The 12,250-nt window shown below is 41.6% G+C and overlaps 1 protein-coding gene across 1 annotated transcript; it reads right to left on the bottom strand.

Moving 5' to 3' along the window:
• Positions 1 to 7,057: 7,057 nt before the first annotated feature.
• On the bottom strand, positions 7,058 to 11,912 carry LOC147899220 (pentatricopeptide repeat-containing protein At1g06140, mitochondrial-like). The gene is made up of 4 exons (XM_087377664.1): positions 11,343 to 11,912; positions 11,162 to 11,232; positions 10,740 to 10,846; positions 7,058 to 10,629 (listed from the first exon to the last, which is right to left on the bottom strand). The coding sequence occupies exons 1-4, from the start codon at positions 11,497 to 11,499 to the stop codon at positions 8,691 to 8,693; spliced, it is 2,274 nt and encodes a 757-aa protein (XP_087233790.1). The 5' UTR covers positions 11,500 to 11,912; the 3' UTR covers positions 7,058 to 8,690.
• Between the last annotated feature and the right edge of the window lie 338 nt (positions 11,913 to 12,250).

Raw genomic sequence — 12,250 nt, 5'->3', positions numbered from 1 at the left:
ATACGTGATGGAGATACAAAAAGTACATGCCTCGGTTTCTTTCTTGCAGTGTAAATATTGTGGACACAAGTTCACAGGTGGTTCTACTCACATCAAGCAACATTTTCTCGGAATAGGTAGTGATGTTGGAGCTGGCACATGCACTCCATGTTCTTTCGTTATGCAAATCGTATTTAGAGAAAGTGAAGAAAGTGGTTAATCCGACCCTAATAAGAAATTGTGCAAATCAACAAGATGTGAGCACTGAGGTTGATGAGACGGTTAAAGGAGAAGCACCAATAAATGCGAGGAGTGTATCCATACATGAAGGTGATGTAGATATGCTAGCAAGCGGTCGCAGGTGAGTTTTGATGCGACTAATGTCTGTCAAGTAAAGAAGAGAAAAAAGGGAGAACAATCTTCTATGGAGTATGGCACTTAAGATGGACAGAAGCATTTGTTAAAAATGGTATACCATTCAATGTCATGAGAGATGACACGTTTCGTAATGCCTTGAAATCATGTGCTAGACCAGGATTTATTTTGCGAGATTATAATAAAATGTGTACGGATCATCTTGATAGAGTCAAACAAACTATGGCGGATTGCTTGAAAAAAAAGATATTGGACTTTATTACTACATATGGGTGCACTCTTACGGTTGATGGATGGACTAGCAAGCAAGCCAGACCCTTGATAAATGTAATGTGCATTACTCCCAAGGAAACTATGTTTTTGGAGAGTATTGATACGTCTCTAAAAGAAAAAATTTCGGCATATATTGTAAAAATATACGAAAGAGCAATTCGCAAAGTTGGTGCCAGTGAGAATGTTACTGCATTAGCAACAGATAATGCATCGAATTACAAGACCGCGGGTGAGATGGTCATGGCAAAGTATCCCACTCTGACATGGGTGCCATGTGGTGCTCATACTCTCAACTTATTGTTGAAGGATATTGGACAATTGCCATTTGTGCAACCAGTACTGTAAGATGCTAATGCCATAGTGAGTTTTATAAAGAGTCATTAATACTTGCATGCATTATTCAGAGAGCACTCTGTGAAGCAACTCAGGCAATTTTGTCAAACTAGATTTGCCACTTCTTTTCTAGTCCTTGCTAGATTGTTGGAAGTGCGTCAAGCTTTAGTCGAGACTATTGCTGATAGACGATGGTCCAATTGGCTAGAGAAAAAGACGCAATACGCAATACCAGGCTCTAAATGTGTGCATCTTGTACAATAATCTCTATTCTGGAAAAATGTGGAAAGAATAAAAGAAGGTGTAGAGCCATTTGTAACAGTATTGAGGATGGTTGATGCTGATGCCTGTGTAATGGGTAAAGTATATTGGAAGATGTGAGAAGCAATATGACAAGTTAAAGAATTTGTGCGCTTTGCCCCTAGGGAGAAGCAACAAGTGGTATATTTGGCCGATAAGAGATGGAAGCAAATGCACACCCCTTTGCATGGAGCTACATTTGTAGTACATCCACAATATCAAATGCATGCTCAATCACAAAATCATGAAGTAATAAGTAGCTTTCAAGAGGTTTGTAAAAACTTACTTTCGGGAGATCAAGGAAAACTGGCCTACCAACAATGAGTGAGGTATACGAATCGCGAAGGCTCTTTTGGAGATCCTTGGAATCTTGATGCTATTAAGACGACTATTGCACCTACTTGGTGGAAGGAATATGGTGGAGAGACATTGGAGTTGCAGCATGTTGCAACTCATGTGCTCTCTGTTGCTGCGTCATCGGGTGCATGTGAGCGAAATTGGAGTGCATACGATTTTATTCATTCTAAGACATGCAATCACTTAAAGCCATCAAGAGCTGCACATTTGGTATTTTGCTTTGGAAATCTATGATTGTTGAAAGGATTTAATGTTGTCGGCTAGGGCAACAAGCAAAGCCACTGTAATGAGAATTGCTGGACAATGATTGACTATAGAATTAGTTGCTGAGGGTGCATTCAGCGACGAAGACGAAGACGAGCTTGAGCTACTCAGTGACAACAGCGAAGTCGAAGAGATAGATGATATTGTACCTGTGTTCAATGCAATATAGAGTGATAGAAGAATATGATAAGTGATAGAAGCAGTGGATGAAGCTCTAATTATATCGGATATAATGTTGTATGCGAGGGGATGGATGGGAGAATATGTCAAGCGATGGAAGAGCGCATATGCTGGTATCCATCTCGTCTCCTTTTGTACTTGAAAGCTAGAACCTTGTGGGCTACAAGCGATGTGTTGTAATTATTGAGATTGTGGATGATTTTGGTATAGTACATAATAGTTAGAGACAACCTTGTGAGTTGCAAATACTTTCAAGGCAACATCAAAGGCAACATCAGAAAGTTGGAAAGAATAATTGAATATGCACAATCAAAGTTTATATTTTCAAGTCTCAAGGGTTGATCTAGCTATTATGTGCACTAATTCACGTCGATATATTTTAATATTTTTGCATTAACTTTACAAGTCCACCTGATCCATAGAAAACCACTTATACCACTTAGTTCACTTAGATCACTTAAATCACTTAGTCCACTTAAAATCACTTAAGTCACTTAAATCACCTAGTCCACTTAGATCACTTATACCACTTAAATCACTTAGTCCACTTAAATCACTTCTACCACTTAAATCACTTATACCACTTAATTCACTTAGATCACTTAAATCACTTAGTCCACTTAAATCACTTAAGTCACTTAAATATACCACTTAGTTCACTTAGATCACTTAAATCACTTAGTCCACTTAAATCACTTAAGTCACTTAAGTTACTTATATTACTTAGTCCACTTAAATCACCTAGTCTACTTAAGTCACTTAGTCCACTTAAATCACGTAAGTTCCTTATATTACTTAATCCACTTGAATCACTTAACTCACTTATATCACTTGAACCATCATTGCAGAAGAAGAGTATTATAAAGTTATATATGAAGTTTACAATGTACATAATTATGCAGTAGGATCCACATCTGTCGTTCCTTGAGTGCTTGGTCCTGCACCCTGCGAATCTATATTAGTGAGGTCCTCAAAATCAAAAATATCGGTATCCTCAGCTACATCCAAATCTCCAAAGGATTGTCTATAGTGTACAAACTCAGGCTCCAACATTTGTATGCATGCTTGTAGGTCCTCGATGTCTTTGGCTTGTGATGCAACACGATCTTGTAATTCCTCAGCAGTAACACCTTGTTGACGGAGAGGTATGGCAGATGTGGCCAAGTCAACAAGATCACTGTGTGCTTGGGGAGTTAGCACACGAGGTCTCTGAGACACAAGCTCTCTGTTCTCTATCCTTGCTTGCTTGCACTCTGCAGGACTAGTTAGTGGGTACATGCACGAATTCTAGTTATGTTCATGATGACAAACGTGGTCTAATGCTAACATTGAGCTATGAAAATCCCTAAAATTTGTACAATTATTGAGATGTTTCAATTTAGTCACTTGTTTTATTGGTTTTCACTATGCTACTGTGTGCCATGGCATTTAATAGGCTTAACTGGGACGTGGAGAGGTATGATAATAATGGTGGAAATCAGCCATTTTGCTTCCACCACTACCAGTTATTACTACTAGTTAGTGATCATATGTGTGGCTTTTAATTATTCCACTACTAGAACCAGCTAATAAGCACTAGTTTTAGTCAAGACCCGTTATGTAACACAACATAATGGTAGTTGGACAAATGGTGGATCAGAAAGCACCATCTAGGTGGAATTACATTGTGGTGAGGATTAAGTGGCGTCCCTTGGAGTTTGATTAGGATTAATGGGATGTCTTAATTTCGTTGCATTTTAGCCACTAGGCTTGCAATAAATTATTGAGTGGCAGTCCACGGAGTTCAATTAGTATTAAGTGGGATGACTTAATTTTGTTGCCTTTTAGCCACCGAGCTTGTGGGGCTCCTACAACCACCTAGCTTGCATGATGGGTTGACTATCTGATCCACCACTATGGCCAGTGAGGTATGTAGAAGTCTACACAAGGGGTGTTTGTTTCCCCCTTAAAAATGAAGTGCCACATTGGAAAAGATTTCTTAGTGCCCCTTCAAAATGATAATAGGCAGCCAATTGCTCATCAAGTGCTGGCAATTTAGTCAAAATAGCCAAGTGCTCATCGAGAAGGCTAGGTGGGATCTAGCTATTTAAGTGCCATGCAGCCTCATTGACTTCACACTACTCCACCCTCATCATCTACACCACCCTCGTTGACTTCATAGTGTTCTACCCTCATCTTCACAACCCTCTTCGACTTCACACTGCTCCACCCTTGTCCCCCTCCCTTATCTCCTACTCAATGCTCGTGTTGAACCTCTTGCTCCACCATCGTCTCCACCCTCTGGATCCACCAAGTGCTATGTCCTGCCTCCAACTTGTTCCATTCTTGTTCCTAGCTATCTCCAAAGTGGTGGTAGTTCTCTCCCATTATCATACACTAGGAGTTATGTTACAAGACCTTAATTCGATGTGCAATTTGTCTGTTTCAAACCACATGAGGTCCATGTTTGAGTCGCACAATGATTCAATTTATTTGTGGATTATGTATGGGCCACATTCACAAGAGGATCAGGCCACATAAATAATATTGCGAGAGTTTTTGCAATCTAGGCAATGGATCGATCATGAAGGTTGAGTAGAGTAGCTCACCAGTTGAGCAACTCAAGAACTTGCTCAGTTGAGCATTCTTGTATTGATAAAACACCTTTCTGTAATATAAGCTTGTTAATACATACAAACTTGTTATGAATCTTGGTCATCGATAGAACACCTTTTGTAATATAAGATTGTTAATTTATACAAACTTGCTATGAATTTTAGTCTTATGAATACTTATTGGTCTTATTTGAAAAATCTAGATATTTATGCAATCCCTGTTAAGCTTTAGGATTGCCCTTAATTTCTTCTTATAATTGGCCTTACTTTTGGGGGCTTCAAAAAATGTTTTGCATGGATATGGTTGGTGGGCTCGACCATTGTGGTGGTTGATGTGGGCCATAGAACATATAATAAGTTTAGCCATCGTAGTGGCCACCATGTGCAGAGCCATGTGTTTTGCATCACTAGACAACATGCTAGTTGTAGTAGCTTTAATGAATACAAGCTTGTTAATATATACGAACTTGTTATGAACTTTGCATATATTTTGCATTATGTGTTGTCACTGTTGTGTTTTGTATAAGGCCAAAGTCAATCTTGCCCCCTTTAGGGGCAAGGGCCATATCGACATGCCATATATGTCAAAGTGGCATCATTCACGATTTGCTAGAAATAAACAACCATCTATTTCACATCTATTGTGTTTTGTTATGACATTCTATGATTGCATTTTTTAATAGTTTAGTTTAGATTCTTAGCATGCCAATAGGGACCCCCAAATTAAAGTTGGGCCCTATTGATTGATTTGTGAGGGGCGAAATCTGTAGGCGATTAAGGTATGTAAGATAAGAGGCGGGGGCGAAAATGTTTGATGGGAGAGGCAATTAAAGGTATGTAAGCTTTCTTGGCGGTGGCTGCTTCGAGAAGCCTCGGATTCCAGAAGCTTCGTGGCTTCTTCGAGAAGCCTCGAACTCCAGAAGCTTCCTGAGCTGGGTATAAAGTGAGGAGGGGGGGGGGGGCGATGTAGATAGGGGGGGGTTGTGAGGCCTCTCCAACAAAAGTAGGAAGAGCTCGGGAATAGAAGAAGGGGAAGGGAAGGAGGGAGAAGGAGAAGCAAGGGAGGAGGGAGAGAGCAAGAGGAAGAGGAGGGAAGGAGTGAAGCGGGAGTTGGGAGGAAGAAGAGCGGGGAAGGAGGAAACGGGAGGAATGGGAGGGAAGGAAGGAGCGGGAGGCAGAAGAGGAGGAAAGGAGGGAGCCGGAAGAGGAGGGAGAAGGAGGCGAAACGAAGGGAGGGGGAGGCGGAAGTGAAGGCAGTGGGAGACGGGAGCGAGGAGGGAGATATTAGATAGGTTAATTCCGATTAGATTAGAGATTAGATAGGTTAATTAGTTAGTAGCTTAGGTTAATCTGCAATTAGGGATGTCGTTACAAATTAATTATTTAGGTTTTGGGAGCAAATAGGAGCGATGAATAGGAGCATGCCATAAGGCAAGTTTAAAACTAGCTTACTGTTTAAACTAGACCGGTGGTTGGAAGAACATGTTTTTCTAGTGAAATAAGAGTGTAATTAATAGTTTAAAACTAACGCGGTTATCAGATGCATTTTTTAATACTTTAATAATTTATGATCTTATCGTGCCACCAACCCATGGTTAAACTAGCCCAGTGGTTAGAAGATGTTATAGTTTAATCAAAATTTTAAAGTAATGTCTAAAACCAGCCTAGTGGAGTCCATAAAATCGTCTATCTACCCAACTTCTTATAGAATTCTATGTTGTGTTTGCCCCTATATATTACAGTTATTTGTCATACTTGTTTGTATCCATTGACCATTCTATCAATACATGCACTATGTTTGCTAAGTATTTTAGTTTTCTTCAAAGTATTGTTGTTTCCTTGAGAGTTACTCTATACCACCTTAGCTTTCCGTGTCCCATCCTACCGTCAAGGGTGTGGGGTGTGCTTTCCTCTTAAGATGATAGTTAGCTTGTTATCCACCTTTGTTGTTGTGTTTGTTCCACCGGATTAGTTGTGGTGGCATCATTGAAGTTCTTGCTTGTTTCAAAGGTGTCAAAGGGGTTTGTGGTGGCATGATTGGAGTTCTTGTTTGTTTCAATGGTGTTGGAGAAGTTTGTGGTAGCGCGTTGGAATTCTTGATGGCATCACTAGAGTTCTTGGTGGAGAAACTAGAGGCGGTTCAACCTCAATAAGATTAGGTTGATATCAACTTCAGCCTTTTCCTTAGCAAGTGTGACCTGCTTCATGTCTATGCAACTAGAAAATTCAATGATGAGTGTGTGGACTACTACACGTGATCATGAACCCGTTGAAAATTTTGTAATCCCACCCGCCAGTGCTCATCATAGTACATTTCTAGGTTGGCTACAGCCAAGCATGCTAGCATCTCTAGATTAGCTTACACATGGGGGTTGTGTTGAAATAATATAAAGTATCACTGATTCTCATTAGTATGTGAAAAGATGCACATTTTAAAACAGTTGTGATTTGCGTAAGGCATGCTTACAAAAGCAGCAATACAGGTGCAATTTTTGGGGTTACCTCTATTTGTTTGACAATCCAGAGGGCCCTTGTAATCATGGCCATCAACATGGCTGTTCGATCAAGGACAGGTCTGCCCTAAAGGGTGGGACTCAATTAAATCCAAGAATGAACTCTCTTAGCTGGCGACATGGCAGCCTGTGTGCTGCCCATGTGGCAGCCTCTTTATCCCTGTTAACAAGTGTCACTCCCCCACGCTCTACTCATTTGGGTGTTTGCAAGTGGGGAGTCAACACTTCTGTTTTGACACGGCCGTTGATCAACTGGCACTGATTGAATCACATGGGCTGTTATTTGGATTCAGATCAAGCAAAAACTACAACATAAATCACAGATTTGATATTTCCTGCGTGTGCTGCAAGATGACTAGGCTAACCTGCCTTCCACCTGCACAAATCACCAGGGCCAAACTAATATCAAATGACTGAAGCTTTGGACTGCTCTTGGTGACACCCTCACTTCCAAGAAACACACCCGACTCCAAGCAAAGCATCAGTGCAACAAACCCACGGATCTCATCATTGCTAATCTAGTCTGCTGTCAAACTAAATCTCTGAAGTCACTCCACTTCTTTTAACCTGTCCTCCCAGTCACATACAGACCAAAACACAAGAATCACCCAGTGCCTCAATATGACAACCCCTATGCTATACGTAGCAACTTGCCAACAGGGGTCCTACAAATGCAGTAAACATCCCTTGCCTTTACAATCCTCTTGACCATTATGTCTCACAAAACATTTGCCCAATAAAAAATTTTAGCCATAACTTAATGCACGTGTGAACCTTGTGAATGCCAGTCATCATGTTTCTATATAGACAGGCTATTGATGCACGTCTGATTGGTCAGTTTCTTAGATTGCCGCCTCTTTATCAACTCAGACCTACTTACTGGGTCATCGGTCTATTCACAGGTTCCCCAGTTGCAGGTTGCCCCTGTTGGCACTACTGGTCAGCCAACTGTTACAGGTCATCCATCTTAGATGCTGCAAGTCTTCTATTGTTTGTTCCCTGCCTCTGTGATGGCTGCTGCTGCTTAAGCTTCTCTTAAGGAACTTTCTTAGACAGCCTCCCTTCAGGCTGCATTCTTGGACAATGCCAAGGCCCCGTGTGCTACTTCCATGAACTTTATAAACTCGCTTCATCATGCCAAAACAAAAATTGGCCATTGTCCAAGGTCCATTGAGCAAACAGATTAGTCATCGGCCTTGTAGAGCTAGAATTATTACCCTTAAGGAGGTTCTTTAGCTCACTCCAAAAGTGACTTGTCAAGCCAAAGGTCCCTTATTACATGGTGCTGGGAGGATGTAGAAACAACACCAGTTAATTGTATTACAAGTACTCCTTGCAAGCACCCACCCCATTCTTGAAGTGATGCATATGGTATGCATCCTTTATAAAGATGTCTCGCCGTTCCAACCTTGGATACAGCTTTAGCAACGTTGTGGCAGTCAACACACTCACGAAGGTTTTTTGATACCCAAATAGTTGCACCCACGGGTGTACTGATCAGTCCAAAACCTATGGCCAATTTTCAGTGTCCAAACAAGGCATCTTCCTTGCGCTCATCTGAACTCAACTGGAGCACCAGGTCTAATTGCGGTACATGTACTTTATCATTCATTTGCATAATTAAAGATTTTAGCTTTCTGTATACATCAACAATTCGTGGGTGACTTTTATCTCCAACAACAAATGCATGCAACTTCTGACCGACCTCAATGAAAGCCTTCCCTGGCTTTTTCCATGCCTGTATATGTTTCCTCAGCTCCTCTATTTGGGCAGCATCTTCCCACATGCCAGCACTGGAGTAGATACCGGACATCAGTATATATGCTGAAGCATGTTTATGATCCATGGAAAGAACACGATCAAAGCAATGCCTTCCTATCTCTACATTGCCAAAAGTTTTGCAATTACTGAGCAAGGACATCCAGCCCATGATAGTAGGTTGCCAAGGCATGTTCTGGAGCAAGTTCTCTGCCTTATCCAAGTGCCCTGAACGACCAATTAAGTCAATCATGCAGTTATAGTGTTCAACTGTAGGTGTGATGCCATGCTCTGCTATCATCGAATTCATCTGGCACCATCCTTCATCCACCAGACCCATATGATCACATCCAGACAGCAGACAAACAAATGTCACCTCATCTGGCAATGCACCTTGTCCTTGCATGTCTCCAAAGTATTGCAAAGCCAGAGTATAGCTGTTATTCAATGCGCATCCTCCGATGATTGCATTCCATGTTGCCACATCTCGCTTCAACAATTTGTGGAAAACTCTTCGCGCATCCATGAGCCTTCCACAATGAGCATACATGTCAATAAGCGCACTCCCAATGAATATGTCAGATTGAAATCCATTTTCAATAACATGTGCATGAAGCAGCTTGCCATGATCTAGAGCTGCTATACTGGAACATGCTTTCAGCATACTGAGGTATGTGACCTTGTCTGCTCTCACCCCTGCGTGTTGCATTTTCTCAAAAAGCATGAGAGCCTCCAGACCATGCTCATGCTGGACATATCCTGCAATCATGTTACTCCATATCACCACATCTCTCTTTGGCAATTTATCAAACACCTCACGTGCATCTTTGAGGCTTCCAAATTTAGCATACACATCGATAAGGGTGCTCCCAACATAATCATCCAAGTCCCAAAAGTTTGCAATGATATGAATATGAACGAATTTGGTCTGACCAATGGATATGCTGGAACAGGCTTTCAAAATACTCACATACGTGATGATATTAGGATTCATGCCCTCCTGTTGCATCTGTTGAAAGAGCAAGACACTCTCTTCACCAGTCCCATGTTGAGTATATGCTGCAATCATTGCATTCCATGTAATGACACTTTCCTTTGACAGTTTGTCAAAAACTGCACGGCCATCCTCAAGGCTTCCACAGTTAGCATACATGCTAATGAGGGAGTTTCCCACAAATGAATTATAGTCACAACCACAATCAACTGCATAAGCATGAATCAGCTTACCCTGTGGTAGGTCTTCCACACACACACACGCTTTAAGGACAGCAACAAATATGCATTCATCTGGCTTGATGCTTGTCTGTTGCATTTTTGTAAACAAATTAAAAGCCTGCTGAGCTTGCCCATCGTTGGCATGTGCTAAGATGATTGCGCTCCATGTAAACACATTTGGTTCAGGTAGTTTGCAGAATACAAGGTTTGCTTCCGATAAACTCCCACAGGATGCAAACATACGAATGAGGTGGCTTCCCAAAAAAACATTCGTTTCCAGGCCAGATTTGACCATTAAAGAATGTAATCGCCTTCCTAGTGCCAGGTCTTTCTTATCGATGCAGCCCTGAATAAATTTAAAGAGAAGTTTATGGGAAACATGAATTCCTCCCTGGCTCAGGTGTTGCAATGCCAGAAGGGTCTCATCAAGCTGTCCCTCCACAGATTGATCCTTCAGATCCCTGAAAGTCGGACCATCATTATCCATCCTGCATAACTACACAGTTGATTGAAAAAGAAGGAACAAAACAGAAAGAAATTCAGATTTAAAAAACCAAGTTTCTAACTTTAGTTGGCATGGCCTCCAGTCCATGAATACCTGGCAATGTTCATATATTTGTGTTCCAAAATAGCTAGTTCTCCTCCTAAGCGAGGTTGGCACAGCAAATTCTCAATCTGCAAGGAGCCTTGGAATCTCACATCTCTCTGTAACAATTACACTATATCAAACCAACTGGCAACAGGTAATGACCAGTCTTCCCTAGGCCACATCTGTGAAGCTTTTATGGCGGTGGACTCTATCTTAACCTTTACAGAATGACTTACTCTTTGCAAGCCCATGCCAAATTCTAAAACCTATTACATTTTTTCTCAAGCATTTTAACTCTTAAGTAGTAAAGAGAGGTTCACATATGACTTCGCCTTAGGTTTTGCAAAGCATCATTGTGTCAGCTTGCATGGGAAATCTCTCTATTAAAAATGTACGAGCCATCAAACGAATAGCCGCAGATAGACATTTACCTTTCTGATAATGTTGTGTGTAGGAGCTGTAAAAGATTTCGACCATCTCTCCCCTGTAATTATGGCCCTATCTGGACACCAAAATAAAGGCAACAAAGCTGCATTGAGCCATTCTATTGTCTTATTGCAACTTCGAACGATGAGAATATGTCATTCTTGACGTTTTGGTAAAGAGATCCACCTTCCTTTCTGCTGCCTAATGTGCTACGCACCCGACTCGTCTCATTACGCGATGCAACTCGTTTTGCCTTTGCAAACGCAACCCTCGTAGACAGGAGAACCAAACCCTGTAGAAGATTCTGTTTTTTGAGTTTGATGGCAAACCCAGAGACAGGCATGTGGCAGCTTCCCGGATTGTCACCGAAGTTGCAGCTATGCTGTGTACTGCTCGCGTGAGAGCATGTGCTGTTGCGCTTCCCATTGTTCAATTACTTCAATCGCTGTCATCTTAGCGATTGTTGAAAACATTCAACTGAATGTAAAGGAAATTTCAGTTGAGAAAACTGACTGTGTCTTGAGAGAAGACTTTGTGGCCTTGGGAAATCTGCAGTGCTCTCCTCGCAAAAGATGATTGGAAGTTTGCAAACATGATGCATTTGGGCTGAGCTCTCTGCTGCAGCCTACAGCCATGAAATGGTTGGTGCTTGCAATGGCAGTCTTCTTGAAAATTAGGCTTGGTTCACACCACCAGGAAATAGAAGTGGAGAATGGCTCATGTGTGTCGTGGTTCACACTCGCACGTGGTCTTCAAAACGCGCGCACATCTTCAGAATGCACACAGAGGCGCACGGGTTGTGCACTGGGGGTGCACGGGTTGTGCACTGTGCGGCCTTCATGTGTTCAACACAAATCTTTTGTATTAGTGTCCAGGGGACTGTCCATCCTTTTGGGCCAACTAAGACAACAACCCTTTACACCACCCTTTGGAGGATCGTGAGCGCTTGGTGTGAACTCAGCCTTACTATGGCTCCCACCAACAACAACACAAGGGAAAGTTAGAATTGGTCATGTGTTCAGTGTTCACTAGAAAACAAATCACAAAACTTTGGGGTCGAAAATTTCGAAGTTTTTCCTACACTGCATAAAATT

This window comes from Dipteris shenzhenensis, chromosome 8 (genome assembly GCF_047967505.1).
Source record: "Dipteris shenzhenensis isolate YYH24624 ecotype China chromosome 8, Dip_SZ_1.0, whole genome shotgun sequence".
Taxonomy (NCBI): Eukaryota; Viridiplantae; Streptophyta; class Polypodiopsida; order Gleicheniales; family Dipteridaceae; genus Dipteris; species Dipteris shenzhenensis.
Note: the sequence above shows the minus strand (reverse complement) of the source record. Positions and strands in the feature narration are given on the sequence as shown.